This window comes from Zonotrichia albicollis, chromosome 1 (genome assembly GCF_047830755.1).
Source record: "Zonotrichia albicollis isolate bZonAlb1 chromosome 1, bZonAlb1.hap1, whole genome shotgun sequence".
Classification (NCBI taxonomy): domain Eukaryota; kingdom Metazoa; phylum Chordata; class Aves; order Passeriformes; family Passerellidae; genus Zonotrichia; species Zonotrichia albicollis.
In genome coordinates this window covers 45,288,284-45,309,770 of record NC_133819.1, presented here as the reverse complement: position 1 = coordinate 45,309,770, position 21,487 = coordinate 45,288,284, and the positions used below count along the sequence as shown (strand labels likewise).

Here is a 21,487-nt window from a genome sequence, read left to right as displayed (position 1 = left end):
TCAATAGTCTGCTCTCAGCATAAGTACCCCATCATGCACAACTATTTAGTGTTGGCTCCTGTCCATAGCTTTTTCTTATCTGGATCTGCTGATTGTTTTACTCTGGAAGTTCATGGCTGCTACTCCTGTGCGCAGTGACACCAATCTTGCAGTTTCTGTCAGTATTTGTCCTAGTTATGCAGGATTTTGGTGAATATCAGTTCTTCTTTCCCCTTATGAAGTTATCTTCATGATTTTGAAAAACCTTCATCATTTTTATACCCCTGTCTACTCCTCCCCCAGCTGTCTTGGTCTCTCATTTAAATAAAACGATGAGAATGTTGGTCCTTTCCTCAGCCCATTTACTTGATTGTAAGTTATTGTCACCAGTTTCATCCTGTAAGCTTGGTCTAGTTTTAGTTTCTTCTCTCTCTTTTCTGACATTTCTCTTAAGCAGCAATTTCTAAATTCTGAACAATCTTCCTTTTTCTAAAGCATTCTGAAAATGCCGGTTGTGTTAACATGAGATAGCTACTTTGGCATTACTAGAACAATTTTATGAGTCTGACTATTTCTGTCTAGCATACTCTGACAAAATGATCTTATTCTCTGTACCTGCTGCATTATTGCCTCTATTTTGAATTTTATGTCTAGCTTTTGGTACATTCTCAGTCAACTCCATGCAGATTGTCTCCCCCTCATATCCTCCCACAGTTGGTTTCCAGCTCTTATCCTTTTCAAGTTACCTGGTGGTTTTTTCTGATTCCTCTCCTGTGTCAGGTTGTCACACTACCTCTTAATCTGTATCTTGGTCATATGTTTTTATTATATCTAGGATTGTCTTTTTGTGGTTTGATGACATTTCGTTCATTGGTATTCCTTTAAGCAGAATTCTGCTGTGCTCTCTTATTTATTTATGCTTTCTAATACAATCCATGTTTTTTAGTGAAAACTGTCAATTCCGAAGTCTCTATGAAAGCAACTGTTGGAATTACAAGTCCAGTGTTACATTTTTAAAGGCATTCTTCTTAGATTTCCCTTGTTTTGAGAAGCACTTATCATTCTTAAATATGTACTTTATTCAAAGTAGGGGTGCATGAAAGCAATAAGTATTGATCATTGTTCTGGGTTTGTTCTTTGGAGAAAGTACTGAAGGCAAGTGTCTAGTAGATTTTTTGGGGGACTTTTTTTTGTTTGCATTTTTTGTTTTCCTGTTCTGGTGCAATGAATAGTGAGGAAGACTAAATAGCTACATTTGATTATTGGTGCATTTAAATATGTGAAAATAACTTTTATTCCATAATCAATTTAGTTCCATACTACAGGAAGTTCAGCTTTACCTTTCTCCCTCAGTGTATATATGTGTGTCCATAATGAAGCAACACATTTTTCACTTAAAGTAAGCATCTGTAAAGAGCAAGCTGCCTAAGATTTAATTCTCATGTTTTGCTTGTGATTCTGTGAAAGCTTTGTTGACAGCCATTGTTTAGGGGCTGGCACATTTTGTAGCTGGGCTGAACAACAAGGAAAAGCAGGACAATTGCTTTTCAGTGTTTTCGTACTCAGTGATTTATCAATGGGTTTTTGAGACATTTGCAGTCTCTCTTGGCAGCTGGAAGATCCTAATGGTTAATGAATGTGTTTATTCTTACTGCTGCTGAACAGTGCGTTGCCAGCATGCCTTTGGTACATGAATAGTTTTTGTTCTTAGTCTAAAAGAATAGCCATGGAGGCAGAGTTTCCTTTTATTTTCTGTTTAATGTAAAAATCATGACTATGGGTGCATTTATCTACAGGGAGAAATATTTCCATACCTTAATTTAAAGCAAAGTTCATTTAAATTTATGACATTGTGTACTGTAGGGTCCTAATACTTTATTGGACCAAACCACCAAATCTGTCCCAGGTTTTATTCGTAGCAGGAATGTGTATGTAGGGTGAAACCAAAGCAGGGAGACTTCAGCCTGGTAAACAATGGCATTCCTCACATTGGAACTGTAGACTTTCATCTTCATTAGCTTTGACATTCTCAACTTTATCCTAGTCTTTAGCTGGTGTGTTTGGCCAAGCCAAAAAGAGGTTGGCATGGAATCTTTTGTTTTCCTGTGGAAGCCAAGATTTTGTGCAGTTTTTTCCATGTTCAGAGGATTTTGTGCAGTTTTTTCCATGTTCAGAGGCAGAAGAACCACTGCTTAAACAACTTTGGTTAAAGGTGTGCCAGAATTTGCAATTTCAAATCATGTCATACCACACCAGTCAAGTTACAGGAGCTGCTATGGCTGTTTGAGGAGTCTGAGTTTGAGGTATGAGACAGCTTTCATGTTGAAGGCTTTTCTTCCAGATATTTGGCTTTGCAGACAGTAGTGAGACTACAGATATATAAGGATGCTAAGGCTATCTTTTTCTTTGGACAAATCACTGAATTGGATTTTTTTTCCCTTTGCCTGAGAAGCTAACTACTTGCTTTACATTGAAACCCATGTCCTCAGTTCAGCAGTATTATTTGAAAGACTTTGGTACCGTTTCAGTACATTCTGAGCATCCTAGAACTGACATCGAATAGGAATATGGTAAGTCCTGGGGTTTTGCCTATTACTCAAGTTTTTCTTGAGCATTGTTTAACAATTACATGTATATACATGTAATTGTTAAATAATGCTGAAGAAAAACTTGTAACTGTAGACCTCAGTCAGTACATAATGACTGTGTCTTTGTGAGCCTACAGAACTCAAATAATGGATGACTACAGACCATGTTTTCCTCTTCAGTAGCATAGGTAGCAGCCTAATTGCGTGGTAGAAGTGTTCTGCTTTTCATTTTTATGTGGATCTCTTTGTAGTGTTAAAGATGAGTTCATTCCATCACTGTCTCAATGGACAGAAAGCATGGGGAAGATGAGGCTATTGGGCTGTTCCAAGCAGCCAGGAAACATCTGCTGGAAACACATTTAGAGAGAGAGCATCCTTCTTGCTTCTATCGATGGAGTACAGTTAGACTTGTAGATCTTTTGAAAAAGGAGAATGCTAGTGTAGTCATGGCCTCCTGTCTCCTTGTTGATCTAGATTAGGTGGCTAATCTCAGTGTCACAGGGAGCAAAATTAGCAGTCAAAATCTTCTGGTATTTGGCATGAAATAGCCTCAACTGGACGAGCTTCGATTTCTTGTGTTACATGTGGCTGGACTTTAGCCTCCATGCTGTAGCCCTTGTCTGCAGAGAACCTTACTTTTACTTAACTAGTATAGAGCCAGCACTGGAAGTGACCCTATGCAGGTATTGTGTGCTTTTTGTACTTTGGGATTGTTATTTATTGACTGTCCATTCTCAAAGATTTAAAACAGAGGAACTTAAAAAACTCAGAGCTACGTGTCAAGGGTGAGTGTAATATGCATGTGGAAAGTAGGACAGAACTGAAAACCAAAGAGAGGAGTATGTGCTCCCACGAAGTGAAGTAATGTAGTAGATTTCTTTATTCTTCCAGCTTTCTTCAACGTTTTCTTGTTTCTCTTGTCTCTTTTTGTTACTGTGCTTGTATCTACTTCTGTTTCCTCAGTTGTCTCAAAAGGTAGTGACAAGTTATGATGTTTTAGTTCTTTTACAAGAAGTGCAAGATTTGCCTGAGAGTGCTACTGAGGCATATTTTGGTTTTTTCTGTTGTTTGTTTGCTTTGTTTGTGTTTAAGAAGGAGAGGATATTTAGGCTGCCCCTTTCTGGCTGTGGGCTGAGCACCAGCTGCTGGGGTTTGATGTGGGGGTGTTTCCTGGGAGATACTCGGGGTAGGCATGTGATACACCCCAGTGACCAAAGCTTGTGTTTTGAAGGTTGCCAAGCAGCCCAGCACTTCCCTTAGGTCACACCCAGAGTGGAGTTGTTTTGCTGCACACACACTTCTTTTGTTCAGCAGTTGTTTCCCTCTGCTCAGAGGAGGCATTTCTGGGTAGTACAGCCCCTTAGTGCTGTTTGCAAGGTGTTGGCTTCCATCAGGACTGCAGCTCAGGGGCACTGTGCTCTGGGAATGATACTGGCTCTGGGTGGTTTTCTTGTGGTCTGTTCTGTCATGGCTTGTGTGTTCTGGCACACTCCTTCTTGATAAGAGCCCTGAGGATGGTTCCTGGCAGGACTGGGTTTGTGAGTGATTGTTTTTTCCACTTATAGGAGGGGTCTGAAAGCAGGAAACTGGCTGGCACAATGTCCTGTGGGATTTGGGAGTTCGGGTACTAAGGCAGTCCTGCCAGCAGGTGGCAGTTTGTCCTGCCGGCAGGTGGCAGTTTGTCCTGCCGGCAGGTTCTCTGGAGACCTGGGAGTGCTTTTAACCTTGGGAGGGGAGCTCTGCTCACAAGCAAGGCAGTAAAACCATGGAGACAGGGATGGTTTGAACCAGAATGCAGGCAGACAGAAACTATCTTTTGTGTTCTTTGTGAGGACTGTACTGATAAGCTGTTTGTATTGTGTTTGTAAAGGCTTCTGCAGACACCAGGCTCTGAGGTTTGTATAGTTCCATTTTCTCTTCATGTTTTCTGTATGTTTTGGGGTGTTCTTTGTTGGCTGCCACACTCCCCACGCCCTTGTCCCTTCTCATTGTTCTAGGTTCATTCTCTGAATTTATCATTCGTTCTAATGTGAAGCTTATCCTGAAATTGAGCAAGTGCTCCTTCTTATACAGTCACACTAGGTTTTTCTTTCCTACAGTAAGATACCTCTATAGCCATAAACAGGTGAAACCCAAAATCCTAGTAGGGAATAGAGTTTGACAGATGAGATGATTTTAGGTGACCACATTAATAGGAATGAGATTTTCAAAGCTGTCTACCTGTGGTTCATGTTGAACTTACCTGGAGTTGAAGTTAGTTTGACTGAGGCTGAATTGCTTGTTTGTGAGATGCTGGCATAATTCCACCCATCCAAGTAATGCTGACAGCTAAATGCTGCGTAACTTTATGGGAAGTGACCTAATGTATGAGTGCAGGGTGCAAAGGACAGTGGGTGACCACCCTACACAATGCCTTGGGATCTCCGTGTTGTCATGTGCAGAGGGGGAAGGCATTCCTTAAGGAGTTGTGCTGTCTCCATACTGTCAGCTCCCATTGTTTTAGACTTTTCACTCCATTTTCTCTATGATCAGCTCCTTGCTCACTTGTCAGCAGAGGAAAGATGAAAGTGTGCATCTGAAAATAAGCAAGTGTACTCTTATCCTCACGTGAACATGGTTGTTCTGCAAATTCTTTCTTTCTCTGCATGTGAAAAATTAACAAAAAAAAATGAGGGAAGGAAGAAGCCAGCCTTCCACTCTCACTTCAGTTTCTACAGTGAAGAGTTCATTTACTATATTTAGAATATTTGGTATGGATAGAGATGTGTCTAGAAGAAAGAGAACTGATGAAATAATCAAAGGTACCTAAATCAGCAAGCATAATAAAACTTCCTTTAAAGAAATGCTTCCTTTCTTCCTTTAAGCAAGCTGAAATAGCCAGTGAAACTTGAGTGGCTGTTTTGAGAGGCATGGGGTAAAGGTTTAGTATGTCCAGAACGGGAAAGACGCACCAACCAGTCAAATGTCATTGTATGAAAAGATATTAAACATGTTAGTAGGTAATCCATTAAAAACTACCCAAGATATACTGAAGTGGGAAGAAATATACAGAAGAGAGCTCAGCTGGAGTGTCCTGCTTGTTTTGCATCTTCTTTATGGAAAGAGAAGATTAGAAACTGTAACAAGAAATTAAGCAGGACAAAAGTCTTTGAAAGCATTTGTTTTAATCTCATTTAGAAAACAGAGAGCACAAGGAGGAATGTTGTAAAAAATTACTGCAAAGCAGACTGAACACCTTTTTCATTTGCTGAGGAACAGGGCATGGAGAAATACATATTTGCAACAAAACAAGTGAAGTGGGGTGTTGATACATTTAAGCTAAGAAGAAACTAAAGCAGTAGAACATGTTAGTTTCAAAAATAGTATGAAAAAGAGCGAAATTTATTAATTTTTAAAATATTTAATTATTTCTATGAAGTGCTGAAAGCTCTAGAGTTGCAAGAGCATAAGCAGAACCTTTAATGATCCATTTTACTGAGAATTTACTAACAATCATGAGTTTACTAAGAATCATGAGTTCATAACTTATTAACTGTTTCAGTTGGTTTTTATCCGCTTGTAGAAATTTTTTGCCAAATGTATTTTCAAAAAAAATGAAAGTTGACAATTGCTTAGATTACAAACCCCGGAATCCATAACAGCGACTCAAAAGGATATGGTTCAGCTATATTTTGTTGTATCATTTTAAAATTAATTATCAGTTAATTATTTTAAGTGTAAGGTGTTACATTTTTCCCCACAAAATGGAGGTACCACCTAGGAGAAGAGGAAGTGCTTTTATATCTGTTGGATATCAGTTAACTTAATCATAATTCACAATCACAGATGACTTCTTGGGTGTTCTTACTAGAGAAGTTACTTAATTGTTTATCTTTGCAATTCTAATCAGAAATAATTTAAAAACCTCTGTGGAAACACAAATCAGGGTCTTATAAAAATATACCTGGTGTTTGAGCATGGGGGATAGTGTTAATCTGCATGTCTTCTCATAAAAAATGTGCGCATCTCAGAAAAGGGAGGGGAGGAAAAGTGAAGGGGGAAGAGATTGTGTAACTGTAGCACTGAGAATATTGCCATGATTTAAGTGGTGAACTAATGTCTCATGAACAAGTGTAATTATGGTGTTCTGTTTTTCTAAATAGGCAATTGCATCAGAGCCTGTTCGTATTTCCTGCTGGTACACAGATTTTAAACTTGCAGTAGAAGTTAATGGCAATAGCATCAGAACAGCATCATAAAAAGTTGCCTTGCCAATTACTCATTAACATCTTTTCCGGTTATTAGCCTTTTGAATTGCTTACAAATGCTCAGGATTTCTTATATAGTAGAGAAGAAGAATTTTCTTGGTTGACTTGTTTTCCATGATGATTCTTATTTCTTTACTGCCTGGCCTTCACATTCTAGTGGATTTCTTTTCCTTATACAGCTGTATAGGGTTTTTTTCTGTGTGTGCATGAATGAGGGGTCTTTTTTTCTCCTCGCATTTTGTTGGTCGCTTCCTTTATATTCAGTTTTCACTAGTTTTTGGGATAAAACAAGCCAGTTTACTTATCTGTACAACTGAAACTTTCTCATCTCACCTGTGTTTTTTGTGGAATCCTAATAAAAAAGAAAAACACTAAAAGTTTGAATTTTTTAAAGTTTATATTTCTTTGTTCCCAAGACCATCATCTTGGGCTGTGTAGATTCTTGCATTTTTCTGAAGAGAAAAACTAACATTTTGACCAGGAAAACTCTTCCAAAACAACCCCAATGAAAAAACTATTATCTCTTTTCTTGAGATTGAGAGCAATTAGGTAACCCAGAGATCGATGTATAGAAGAAAATTATTTTATGTGTACATGTACACAGAGAGATTTTTGATTGTCTAGTAGATGTCAGCAGGTGTTTTTCAGAAGATCAGTTGTCTTTGTGCACTCAGATGGTTGCAGGCACTGAGATGATGCTGCCAACCATTAAAAAGATAGCCAGGGAAAAAGAAAGTCTGTATTTACAGGCTGGCTGTCATCTTTCAAAGCATGGGGGGCAGATCTTGTTTCTCTGTGTAAGCCAGTAATCCCTCTGAGAAGGTTGCAAGGATCTCTTAAAATGATGTGTGCATGCTGATTCTCACGTTGCACAGAGCTCTATAAAAACAGATGCACATGTGGGTCTCTCAGTGCAGGGAGGCTTGGAAGACACTCACATGTGCACAACAGCTAGCAGAGCAGTGTGGATGAAGGCAGAGGAGAATAGCTCCTGATAGGTAATAGCAGACTCCTTGAACCATAAAGTACAAGGCAACTTTCCCAAGTGGGTTATAGTTCTAGTTATCAGGGTTTTGTGAAGTATGTAGGCAGGAGATTGACAGTATGAGTTCATCTTGGTATTGTCTGCCCTGTTGTCTGACAGAATAGTAATGTTCTTGCAATTTTTAGTGCTTGGGATGCTTTTGGCAATGTAATTTCTGGTTTAGAAAGGTAAAAAACAGGTAATTAATGATGTATAGAGAAGTATGTGTTACTTCTCCATTGTCTCCTTCCTCCCCTTCTTTGACAGAGGTGAGCTCCACTAAGTTATGGTGGAATTGCAGGTCGACCTCAATCCAGCAAGAATAAGTTTCTCTTACAAAAATTGGTGCCTTCATCAGGAAGCAGCAAGAGCAGGGCTGCCTTACAGGCAGCTGACAGGGTGGGAAGGGCACAGTCCTTGTTGGCACAGCCCAGTCCCTTTGTTCCCAAGCAGAACAAAGGTGCTGGCAGCAACGGCTCAAATTGACTCTCCAGGGGTCGGTCATCAGACAAACGCCAGCAATGCAGGAAGCCTGGACAATGAGTCAGTGTCAGCGGGGAGCAGAGCTGGGCACAGGGCAGGACCAGGGGCTGGGGTGTACATGGGGCTCCTGGCAGAATGTGCTGCCTGCGGACCATGATGAGCCTGGTCATGGCAGTGTAAAGGTACATGGCAGCACTCAGGCCTTGACAGTCTTTGCTGGTTACTCTAGATTTAGTCTCAGCAAGGGTTGCAAGAGCTATGACACTGGTTCAAGTGGGAGCTCTGGTGTACTGCTCTTCCAAAAAAAGGCTTAGATAGCTCTTCCTTACTTTGTGTGGGGGGGTAGGAGTTGTGCTGGATGGTGGTGTTTTCTCTTTGTACTGGTGTGGAAATGGAAAATGCGCAGATTTGTGCACTATGTATTTACTGAAAACATAACATGGGTTGGTCGGTTTCTTAATAAATATTTAGCATGACATTGTATTTAATAGTATATGGTAATTAAACATATATTTAGAAGTATCGTGACTGTTTTAGGTGTTGACACACTCTCTAAATTCTTCAGTACAATATAATACAATACGAAGGTGCCTCAGGAGATAATCTATTCTTACTGCTACTAAAGGCAGGTCTTTTAGAGTAAATGCTCATGACATTGTTTACTTGACTTCTAGTCTCCCTGTGCCCCTATTTGATCGTCCTCAAGGTAAAAAAGTTTCTACCTTGAATTGGGCTTTTTTGTGTTAAAACTTCTCAGCTACCTCTTGGCCTAAATTAAAAGCTCTAATTTAATTTGTAACATTTTTGCTGTTGTTGTTGGCTGTTAGTATCCATTTTTAGAACTGTGTGCAAACTTGATATGTTTGTGAGCATGAGGGGCCACAGCACAGAATGCAAGTCAAGATAGTGTCAAAAGGTGCCCTGGAGGTTCCTGTAATCATCCTTACCAGTATGTCTTAGGTGTGAACTGTGACAGTTTGCTATTGCAGTCCTGGATTTCTGTTTCTTGAGAGAAATCTGCTAGCAGCAAAGGCAAAAAATAAAGTGGTACTAAATTGTAGTCCAAGATCAAGTTAAGGAGATATGTAAGGCTTACAAGCTAAAAATGATCTGTGAAATAGAACATCAGAAATGTACATTCCTCTGTGCACTAATGCTTTCTTCATACTCCAGTTGAAACAGTCTCTCTATTCCCCACCCTACCCCACTTAGTCTTCAATAAATGTCCCTGCTTCTAGAGGTGAGGCGTTTTGTCACTAAGAGAGCATGTCCTTTTATTACTAGTAAATATGATATTTTGGGATAATGTGTTCCAGGCATATCTTCTAAACTTATTAGTATTGAGCTGTTCTTTACATGCAGCAAAATCTTGTTGATATCAAAACAAACTGAAGTTTTTGAAAGCTTGTATGTATAGTACTCAAGGTAACTAATACAGATTGTTCCCTTTCCCTTAACAGATGTGTGCAATAGTACCAATCTTCCTGAAGTTGAAATCATCAGTCTCCTGGAAGAGCAGCTGCCTCATTATAAGTTAAGAGCAGATACAATCTACGGTTATGACCACGACGACTGGCTTCACACACCTCTCATTTCCCCTGATGCGAATATTGACTTAACAACTGAGCAAATAGAAGAGACCTTGAAATACTTCCGTAAGTCAAAAACTCAGAAATTGTTCTGAGAAACAAATAAAATAGTGCTATTTTTGTTACCTTCTTTGAAGTATCTGTGAAATTCTTTGAAAACTGTGGAAAGCATGGGAACTGTTTGTGATTTACTGCTTTGGTCTCCAAGATTGTGGTAGACAGAAAATGAAGGGAGCATTTAATCAAGAACAGTCATTGCATTTGTGATTTGTGTATGCACCTTTCCATATTATCAAGTACTGGAGAAACTGAAATACTCCTTTTTGCTTGTGATCTCTGTCAAAAAGACTGAAGTTTCTGTATCTATGCAGTTTAGAAAGCTTAGACCTCTTTCCATATCTACTTTTTTGACTGTATTCTCTGACACATTGCACTGTTGTCTGGTGGCATTATGTGCCAGCATCACAGAATGATGTGAAATAATTTTGCTGCAACTTAAGCTTCTAGAAAAGCCTTTTGAAGAACCAAACTCTGACCATTTGGTTGAGATGGTTTGTCCCTTCATTCTTTCTTCTGTTCATATTCATACTATCAGACAAAAAAATATTTGTGCCTAGAGGGAACATGAGTACAGTTGTGACCTTTGTTGTTATTCATTCCTTTGTTTGAGCCTGTAGCTACTTTATCATGGTGAATGGACTTATGTCTCTGGTTTCTACCACTGCGGATATTGACTTAGAGGTGCAGTTAGAGAAGACTTCTGTGATTCATCTCCATGACTGCTATGGTAAAGCAATAGCAGTGGATATACATAGGTTATAGTAGTCACTAGATTTAGGTAGACCTACTGAGGAACTGTAGAGCTTCAGGAGAGATGAGTTACAGGGTTCAGCACAAACCTGGGCTTCACTGCATTTTGAATCAATTGAACAATATCTTTGTAAGGAGCACAGCTAGTAAAGAAAAGCATGGATAATATGAAGAACTGAGTTTCTGATGTTCATGCTTCAATTAAGGGCTTGAAGTATTTTAGTAAAAAACTTACATATGCTTTCCACCTACTCCCAATCACACAAAAATAGTGGGAAGGGTGGGGAGACAAGCTGAAGATGATCTGTGGAATCAAGTGTACTACTGCTGGTTTTGTAGCTGCCTATTAGTGCTGTTACAGTGATGGCAGAAGCTGGCTTAAATAAATATTTTGAAACATAAGGTTTCCAAGGTCTTTAGTTAACCTGATTAGGCCTGTCTCACAAGTAATATTTGTCTATGTGGGTGGACTGTTGCAATAACCATGGGAAAATGTTTTGCTAGTGGGACAAGGAAATCAAAAAGCCCCATGGCAGCATCTTCTACCAACTGAGATCATGGTAGGTGTGTGACTGCTGGGAATAGATACAAAGTACAACCTGTGCGGAGGATGAATTGAGAGCAGCCCTGAGGAAAGGACTTGGGAGTGTTGGTTGACAGCTCAGCCTGATCCAGAAATGTACACTTGTAGCCAAGAGAGCCAAATGTATCCTGGGCTGCATCAAAAGAAACATAGTCAACAGGTCCAGGGAGGTGTCAAGGGCAAGGGAGGTAATTGTTCCCACCTACTCTGTCCTTGTGAGACTCCCACCTGGAGTCTCCAGCTGGAGTATGTGTCCAGCTCTGGGACCTCCTATGTAAGAAGGACAAGGACCTGTTGGAGCTCGTTCAGAGGGACACGAAAATGATCAGAGGGCTGGAGCACCTCTGCTCTGAAGACAGAGGTGGAGTTGGAGTTGTTCAGCCTGGAGAAGAGAAGGCTTTGGGGAGACTTCTGTACTTTCAGTACCTGAAGGGGGATACAGGAAAGCAAGAGAGAGACTTTTAAGCAGGCCCCATAGTGACAGGACAAGGGATGATGACTTTAAACTGATAGAGTGTCAGTTTAAATTAGTTATATAGAAGAAATTTTTCACTGTGAGGGTGGTGAGGCACTGGAACAGCTTGCCCAAAGAATTTGTGGATGTCCCATCCCTAGAAATTAACAAGGTGAGGTTGAATGAGGCTTTGAGCAACCCAGTGTAGTTGAAGGTTCCCTGCCTATGGCAAGGTGTTTGGAACTAGATGACTTCTAAAGTTCCTTTGCAAACCAAACCCTTCTATTACTCTCTGAAAAGGAAGCTGTGAACAACAGAGAAATTGGATAGCATAGCTGCCTGAAACTGTAAATACTTAACAATTTTATTTGGCTTTTAGCTTTCAAGCATAATGACTGCAACTTTACCATGTTGCTGTGGTTGTAGATTTCTTCCAATCAACTGGCTTGATTGAAAAAAAAACAAACCAAAACTGAGTATAATTGCTGCCACAGTGTTTCTGCTTTTATTAGGAAATAACTGCTTAAAAAAGAGGAAGCAAGCAAAGACATTTTCAATAAAGAAATATATATTTCTCATTTCTTACAGACAGACACTTGTGTATAGATAGTAGCTCAGGAAGTTTAAGCAAATTTGGGTCTAGCCTGAGACTGATACCATGGCAACTGACATCTGGCTTTACCCTTGTTCAGTTACTGTGAACAAGTCACAGGCTCCATCTATACATGAGAGTGCAAGAACTTAATAAATTTGCATGTTTCGAAATTATTGCATTGATTGCAAACATTGGTTTATGGCACAATAAACTATGAAAGTAAAAAACCCTGTTTTCTGTAAGCTGGCAGAAAGGTTCTGTGAATTGTGTCACCACCACTTTAGAGCGTGTTCCAGGGTGTGACTGCTTGCACAATTTTCAGTGCTGCAATTAAGCTAGTCCTCTTTTACCTGTTTAGTTTGTTTCAAAAACCTCGATGTGGGTGTTCGCAGCTACTGTAGCTTGTCTCTTCGAAAGTTTGATTTTTTTCAATGACTTATGAAAATTTCCTTGCAGTTGTTTGCATGTTGAGATTGATGGTGGTTTATAACCTGTTGGTGGAAATGTGATGAATTTCACAGTGTTGATCCATGTAGCAGAAGAACCAGCAACGGCCCTTAGGGAAACTGTTGTGGCTTGTTAGAGCAGATTTTTCTGCCTTCCTGTGGCTTCTTTGAGATCCTCAGTCCAATTCATAACCAGAAAGGCTCAGAATCAGTAAGAATCTTCTGGGCCACATAACACAAGAGGGTGGGCATAAGGCTACTTAGCTCTCATTTTTAATTAATTTTTGAAGATACTGGTAAAAAATGAACAAATATCCAAACATTTTAACTTATTCAATGCTTTTTATGGGGATTTAAGCTGTAACACAGGATAGGTAATTAGAGAATTAGTTCTTAAAATTTAGTTTTTCATTGGGTAAGAAGGCAATTGGGAGGGACTGAATACTATTAGGCCTGCAACTGTTCTTTTACATTCTGGAACTCCAAAGCACGTCTTTGTTATTATTTCCTTCAGATGGAAGGCCGAGCCAGTTTTTGCCAAATGAGTTAAATAAAACTGATCTTATCCTAAAGCATAATCACATACATTCAGTGTCATCTCATTCATCAGTCTCATTCAGGCAGGCTGTTGTTTATGTAAGCCTGAATGAAGGTATGATACTGCAAAATGACATTCCATCTCCCTGCCCCCAGGTGAGGGGCAGTCAAGCTCACTTTTAGCTGAGGGCTGTGGGGAGGTCTGTGTGAGAGCCAGGCCTAGAGCACAGCTCTCTGTGAGCTACCAGAGGCAGTGAGCAGGCACAGCAGTCTGAGTTTTTCCTTGGCCACTGAGGGAGGCTTAGGGCCCATTTGGGAACTCTCTGAGAAACAGGGAGCCCGCTGCTGCGTGTAAGGTGAGCCCCAGGTATGTGGGCCTCAGGAAGTCCTAGTGGCTTCCGAGGAGCTGTCAGCTGCTCTTCACCCAAGGGTATCCCTCGCCTTCTTTGGAGCTGCTGCTCATTAGGGATGGTCAGACCCAGCCAACAGATGTAGTAGTTTCTCTGGAATGGTGCAAAAAAGGGATCTTCATCTGAGTTCAGAATAACCTAAGTCTTCAGATGTGGTGGCAGTGTGCCACAGGGTGCATTCTCCAGGTTTTGGAGTACCTGTCTCTCAGAGCAGAGACTTTAACCCAGACAGAGCTTCAGATTGGGAAGGCCAATTGGGACTGCAACAGTCAGGTTGCTGGAAGTGCCCAGAGCTGCTCTCTATCCTGAGGTAGAGAGAGATGACCTCTTTTCATGCAGATGTGCTGCTGTGGAAAAGCTGTCACCACTGGTGGAGAAGTTGAGAGGAAGTCAGCAGGCTGTGCAGCATCAGGGAGGGTGAGACATAGCCAGTATCTAGGCGTGGCTGAGACACCAAAGGATTGTGCTCCCATTCAGAGGGACCTTGACAGTCTGGAGCCATGAGTCAAGAGCAGCCTTGTGCTGTTCAGCAGAGTGCAAAGTCCTGCAGCTGGGAGGAACAACCCCATGTTGTGGTATGTGCACCAGTAGATGCTGGGGTCCAGCTGTTGGAATGCAACCTTGCAGAAAAGGACCTGGGGCATCCTGGTGGACACCAAGGTGGACATGAGCCAGAAGTATACCTCTGCTGAAAAGCAGACTGATAGCATCCTGAGCTCTATTAGGAAGAGTGGTGCCAGCAGTTTGAGGGAGTTGTACTCAAAGCTGATCAGGCCATGCCTGGAGTGCTTGGTCCCATTCTGGGCTCCTTTATTCTATATTCCTTCAGTGTAATGCATTCCTTTCCTCTCCCAGGAAGCTGTAATCATGTCTCTCAGTGGGTTTCTTGATTTGTTAGAAAAATAGGTCATAACCATGCAGCTGTAATATTTTTGTCTAGCTAATCGAGCATGGTATTAAGCTCAACTTCATTTTACAAATGCTTTTGCTGTCTCGATGAAAAATATAACAAAAAAAAAAAAGGAGGAGATAGTAATGTACATTATTTCCAGCTGGTGAACAGTTTGCAAATTTTGTTTCTTTAAAGCTTTATTCTCAATTTTCTGAATTGTTGATGGGGTGCATTCACCTAAATGTCTGGCTCTTGCTATTATGGTCTTACAGTGTTTAAGTGTGCTCACTGATACCTGAATTGAACTACACAGCTGGTTTTGCAGGAAGGTTGCTGAAGACATCAATTTTGATTTGATACAAATGCAAAAATAGTGCTCTTGAGTAATTATCTGGGGGAAGGGAGAAATAATCCTTTCATGTGGAAAATAGCTTTTTGTCATTAAGTACTTTAATTTCATCCAACTGCCCCTCTCTCATGTTAAATAATTCTGTTTCAGTGGGAGAGCAGTTTGACCCTCTGCTGCATTAGAAGAGTCTTTTCTTTGTATCAGGTGGGGTTAGTGTGCCCTTAGGGTGTGAAGGCATGAGCTCTGTCCCATCTGGAGGAAACACTTGTATGATTTTGAAGCCCTGGATCGTCATCCTGGTTTGATGAAGAAGAGTCAGTCAGATCTGAAGCATCCATTTTTCTAAATACCAGTTCTGAAAGCTGCTGGTAATAATGCCCTCAGTGCTCTAGATTTGCTTTGGTTTCTATTCTTTCCAAGTAAAGCAAGACTTCTTGCTAAGTGAAATACTACACTGGAAGAGATCACTGTCCTGAGTTGCAGAGTTGGTTGTCCTTAATAAATGTGTAGTTACAGGATGACTCCTATTCAGTGTTCTTTTAGAAGGTGAAAACACCAGTTACTCTTCACTTCAGTAAATGATTCCAGTTTAGAAATAAGTGTGACAGCCCCTCCCTGAAAATCAGTTGGGCTTTTAAATATGCCTGCTTTGTCAGTTTGCAAAGTATGCATTGTGGCAAACCTTGACTGTGATTAATATGCATCATATAGTGGTGGCCTGTATAGCTACTGCTCTGATAAAAAAAGGACTCCAGATGATGTTAATGGGATGGGCAACTTTATCCTGAGTGGTGGTGACTGTACTGATGACTGTAGAAGATGATGATGTGATACGGTGTTTAATTATCTGAACCATCCTGAGCCTGTAGCCAAGAGAAGAAATGTGACCCAGAGGTAATCAAATGGGAGGTAATCCATTGCAGCTTTCCTGGAAATACTCCATCCAACTCCAGTGTTCAGTTTCAAAAAGCATCCTTACAGAACTGTAAAGGTTTGGAGAAAAAAGCTGAGAATGACTAAGCATGCAAACACAAGATTCATAGTGGCATCCTATGTAATGACATTCTTTGAAGACTTTATTTGTCAGCAGAGATGACTTGCTGCTGCTTTGCCCCTTAGCAACTCAGTGCACTATAGTCTTGAGTATGCTGCTGGGGTAGATGAAAGTACCTTTGTCAAAAATTCTCTTCAAACAAAGGGATGGGTTTCTGTGGTGTTTATAACCTGGGTAATTTAGGCACATCAGTTTAATGTGACCTACAGCATGGATTTATTACAGCAAAAAGGAAGGAGAGGGCTCTTGAGCTTTTCAAGCCATCTTTTCTTGCTAATGAAACCCCTTTGTAACCACAAACTGAAGGAATGTTCACAGATGGCTACAAGAATTCTTTATCAATCTGTATGCTTTGCTCTGTGGAGAACAGATAAAGGGAGGGGTTTGTTTAGTTAGAAGTAAACATTAAAAAATAAAACACAATGTAGCATCTGAAAGGGAATGCTAAACAAATGTGAATAACTATATTTAGATTTGGAATAGGAAAGTGCAGCTTCCTTATAGTCACAGACTTATTACCCTAAATATTTTTTCAGCCCCATTGTATATGAACTTTTAGGTGAGTAACACAGTAATACCCCAACCAAAAGCAGTGTTGCAATATGGAGATTGGAATACACAGAGGTTCAAAGTTTGTAGAATCGGTCCACCTGAAAAATGTACTGTTCTAATAAGTTTACTATAAAATGAATCTGATTCACCTCTGTAGGAAGGAAAAGTAGGGCTGCAAAGGTTGAAAGTAGGTTCTGCAGCTGCTTTGTTGAAAGTGTGCAGCTGCTTTGTCAGCTTGGTCACAAATTCCCATTCAACTTGACAACCCCTCCAGCTTTATAGAATACAATTCCTCATGTAATTGAAGAGATGCTTGGGAGTGGATATGTGGATATATAGTATTCCATCTGCCCATGGTTTCTGAATTCATGCTGGGGAGATGATACACTTATTCCATATTTTAAGTGTCTTGAGGAGTTCTAAAATCGTTTGGCCACACAAGTGATTTTCTCCACAGAAAAGTAATGCCTTTCTGAATTATACCAGTACATTTCCAATCAGATCTCTAAAAAAAGAATCAATAAAAGAAAGTAACAAAAAGCCCTAAGCCCCTACCTTGGACTGTTTTTATCCTGTCTCATTGAAATGGAGTGTGTGCCGTGGGAAGGACAGAGAGAAGAAAATTCTAGTGTGTTGAAGATTTCCTTTGTTTAAAATATCAGCAAATAAAAAAGGAGATTGTCCCTGCAGCAATTTAAGGTGGTAGCCAGTGCTAATTCTTTCTATTTTAAATGCTTATTTAATAACATTAACCAACTGAAATTACCTTTTGGGCAAAAAAAATACAAGTGGAACAAATAGATTATATGCAGAGCAATTGAGTTGATGTTGCCATAGGAACCTTTCTTTTTCTCTGCCATTATTTTAACAGTGTAGCCTTAATTGCATTTAATAACATGTAAAGCTTTTTCCTTGTGTGTATGCATAACTGAAACTCTGCAGGATTCAAAGCTACTGCAGTGATAATTTCTTATACCAGGAAAGTTGAATACTGATATGGTCAAGAAACTGAAGCATTTTCCTCTGCATAACTTGACTAGGCCTTACCTATTTCTGTTACAGTAAAGCAAAGTGGTACCAGCTGGGGAGTAGAATAAGTGATAACAACCTAGAAGATACATGAGTGAGGATGAATTAATAGATACCTGCAGAATCATGAGTGATTGAAAAGGAGAGATGGATTGAGCATTCAGATTTCCACAGCTAGGAGCTTCAAATTAGATTAGTAAGTGTAAGTTACAAAGCAAAAGGTATGGAGTTTGTATATAATGAGCAGTAGGTGTAACTCTTTGCAAGAGAATGTTGGAGATTATAAAAATGTATGTGAGCTCAAGAGAGGGTAAGTCATTCAAGAATTGCTAAAAGTAGCTGTATCTGTCTCAGGCTGTCTCTGAAGATGAAGAAATTAGAGGCTGGGACAGCAGTTGTGGGAAATGTTGGACAGTTCTCTGTTGCCTGCTCATGGCTATTCTTGTGGATGAGTCTTTGGCTAGACTGACACCAAAGACTTCCCTGGTTAGACCCAATATGGCCTTCTACCTTAATCTACTGGGATATAATAAGCCACAACTTAATCTGTCCCAGTGTTTCTATTGGTGTTTGCTAAGAATTAGCATTTCCTAAAAGAGGGGGGGAAATGGGTGAAGACTATGCGCTGGTTATGAACAAAATGGATGTCAGTCCACTTGGTATCTGTACCTGCACATATTCAGACAGGATTTTGTATTGTGGTGTTTGATGATTTAATGCCATCTGTTCCTCAGACAGGTTCTCTCCTAATAGCTTAAATACAATTTTATTGGGGGCTGCAAAAGTATTTTCTTCCACTTTCAAAACACTGAACACAAACATGATGTTATTCTGGATGATGACCTTCAGCATTTTTAGGAATAGAGTAGTGAAAATTTGGCCTATCCTCCTGTCTTCAGCTATGAAACTTGGATGCTTGGGGAAGGAAAAAAGGGAGGGGGAAGTGGTTCATGGAGAGGGCAAAAAGTAGGAACATATTAGCTTTTTTTTTTTGCAAGGAGAAATTTATTGCTGTCCTGATTTTGCTGATTCTTTCCTTTTTTTTGTTTGGCATTTCTCAACATCAGGATGCAGAAAGCGTTCTATTACATCAGACCAGAATAGTGTAACAAAGCAGTAACATAGTTTAATTTTCCATGGGGAAGTCGGGCTTTTATCAACCTGTGTGGAGGACAGTAGTAATGGGCTAGATTTTCATTATTAATGTACCACATGTCCCCAGTGAATTGCAGCAGTGTGATGCTGTTGTTCTGTGAGCAGTAGCAGTGGGTTGTATCATCTTTCTTAGCAACGATTTTTGTTTCCAGTATGGAGGACTCCTTCTAGCCTGTAAAGCCAGAAGCAGCAAAATGCTTTTTCTTCATCTCTGCATCGCTTTTGGAGCCAGCTCGTCTCCATGGCAACACATTAGCCTGAAAGAGATGTGGAGACTGGGGAGGAGAGGAATGAGTTAGAAGCAGCCGGGCGGTGGTGTGTGTCCCCAACGTCAGCGCATCAGCCTTTTGATAGGAGGATTTTGTTAACACCCATCCAAGGCTCCTGTGCAGAGCTTCTTTATTAGAGGAGCCGCCAGGGCATCTATCTGCTTCCTTTCTGCATCCTTTTTCTTTTTTTTTTTTTTTTTTTTCCTTCCAAATACACCCTCCACACCCCCCCTCTTTTATTTTAGTTGTGGCCTCAGTGAAGATGTGCAGCTTATTTTCAGCTTCCCGTGAGCTGCCTTGTGCTCTGGCATTTTGCAAAGGCAGGAAGGCATGGCTGCATTTCACTTGACCTTAGCAGCGAAGTGAAATCTCCTGTATGTCACTGAAGGATACTGACTATGCAGAAATTTATTGAAGCAGATTATTATGAACTGGACTGGTATTATGAAGAATGCACGGATGGTAAATATTTCTTTCTAGTCTCTCGTTGCAGAATTCGGAGCTTGTAAGATCGGAGCATCATTATTCAATGGTTTTTAAAAGGAAATACTCAGAAAAAGGCAACACCCAGGTGTAGCAGAGATGCCTGCACCTCTTTTGCACCTCGGCATCTCTTGTGAGTGTGCTGCAAGAGACTGCTGTATAGCTTTTTCCTCTCTGAAGGGAGTGGCAGAGCAACATATGCTGTGTATGAGCTGCCTTTGGGCAGGGGAAAGAATATTCAAAGAGCTAACTGTATCTACAATAATTGAGGTGATTTTAAATATACGGATGGTAATACTGATTATTGGTTTAAGTTTGAAGTCTGTGTTTTTTTCTGCGCTAGCAATATCATCTATAATATGTATATATTTGATGTGTTAGTAGGTAGTCCATGTTTTCTCTCTGGTTATTTGTCTGTGAAAGAATTAAAAATGTAGATTTTTAGAAATGAGCAGGTTAACTTTTTGAATTGGCAGAATTACAAACTCTGGCAATCATTATCTTTTGTGCTATTTGCAATTTTTATGTAATGTTTGCTAGGGTGATTATTTCTGTATCAGGACGCCGAACGTTTTTACCAGGCTTCTGATAGAAGGCACACAAGAAAGGGTAAGGAATTGCTAAAACTGTATTCTCTGCAGCAAGAAAAAAATCAAGGTCCCTTTTCGATGGCACTCTGAAGCAAGATGCAGCCTTTGGGAATGCAGAAGTTTTACACAAATTTTATTCTGGCTGGAGAGCTTAGCTTAAACAAGGCATGTCCAAGATCACAGTGAAGCAAAGCACAGAAAGCAGGAAGGAGCGTAGGCCTAGGGGATAATGTACATATGTAATACACAGAGATATTTCTTTGGTAGTGCTCTACAATACCAGAGGGGAATGTGAAGCATCAAGATAAGTGTGACAAAATTAGAATGTTTTTTTATGGTTCTTTTGAGTGTCACATGCCTCCATTTCAGAACTGAATGCAGTTTCAGAAGCTTGTTACTCTTGAACTTCTATTATGTTTAATTGATTACTTTTGTCCAGGTGTTCAAAGAAAGAGGTGCATATTTATTTGAGAGATCTGACCACTTTAAGTTGGATTGAATCCATTATGTAACCTTTATCCTCTCAGTTTAACCCTAGTAAATAGTGTAGCATCTGATTAATCTGCATGATGTAACAGCCTGAGTTGGCCTGCTTTTAGAAGCTTAAGAAACCGACCAGTTGTATGGTCCATAGAAGCTGTAGCTTTCCCCAAGTTAAAGCTCCCACAGGTAGCATTTTTTTTTGCAGTTGTTAAGTTTTATGATCTTTTTTTCTGTCTGGTCAAAGTGTCATATGGAAGGGGTGGTGTGCCTGAATGTCTGAGCTAAGAGCTGATCTGCTTATCCATTTTGTCTTAAGCTGTGTGCTGCACTGGAGGAATTGTGGGAGTTTCATGGTAATGGAATAAGCAACAGGTGTTGGGCAAACATTTAAATACCTTGTGGGATGAGGGCCTCAGGTGTACAGTGGTGGTTGGTTGGATTCTGGGCTTACAGGTTTTCCTGTCAGTGCTGAGCCCCTGCCCAGGATATTTCTTCCATAAGCCGAGATCTGCAGAGTCAGCTGGAGTATGTGCTGGCAGTCTGCTTGAAGTATTGGGAAGTTCTTCCCTAAGAGAAAGAAGGGTTTAATGTCCGATAGGGAAATAATCTCTCCAGCAGGTAAGGCACAATGCTTTTTTGCATTTTTTAAAATTGCTGTTATTTTTTTTAAATAAAGTATTAGTTTTTACTTGCTGAAGGGCAGTGCTGTCAGTCCTGTCTCTGCCTCTCAGGTGAGCAGCAGTCTCAGGGTTCATAGAATTTTATAAGGTTCAGCTTCCCTTTTCTTCTTGGAGTTCAGGTATGTGAGAGAGGGGAAGATTTGAGAGATGTAGTGGAAGGCACAGTCTTTGGCCTTAGATACTGGAATGTTCACTGGGTTTAAAAT

General features: G+C 40.2%; 1 protein-coding gene across 4 annotated transcripts in view; it reads left to right on the top strand.

The window, feature by feature from the left end:
- The window catches only part of TRAK1 (trafficking kinesin protein 1), an 81,538-nt gene that overhangs the window by 5,641 nt on the left and 54,410 nt on the right, over window positions 1-21,487 (top strand). For 2 of the 4 annotated variants that reach the window (XM_026792679.2, XM_026792678.2), the window contains exon 2: window positions 9,782-9,976. Coding sequence is in view for 2 of the 4 variants with exons in the window: in XM_005485834.4 (XP_005485891.1) it covers window positions 19,444-19,507 (64 nt within the window). In the remaining 2 variants the exon portion in view is untranslated. Of the gene's footprint in view, window positions 1-9,781; window positions 9,977-19,240; window positions 19,508-21,487 lie in introns of those variants that run through there. The other 2 variants (XM_005485834.4, XM_005485835.4) reach the window with 2 other exon arrangements.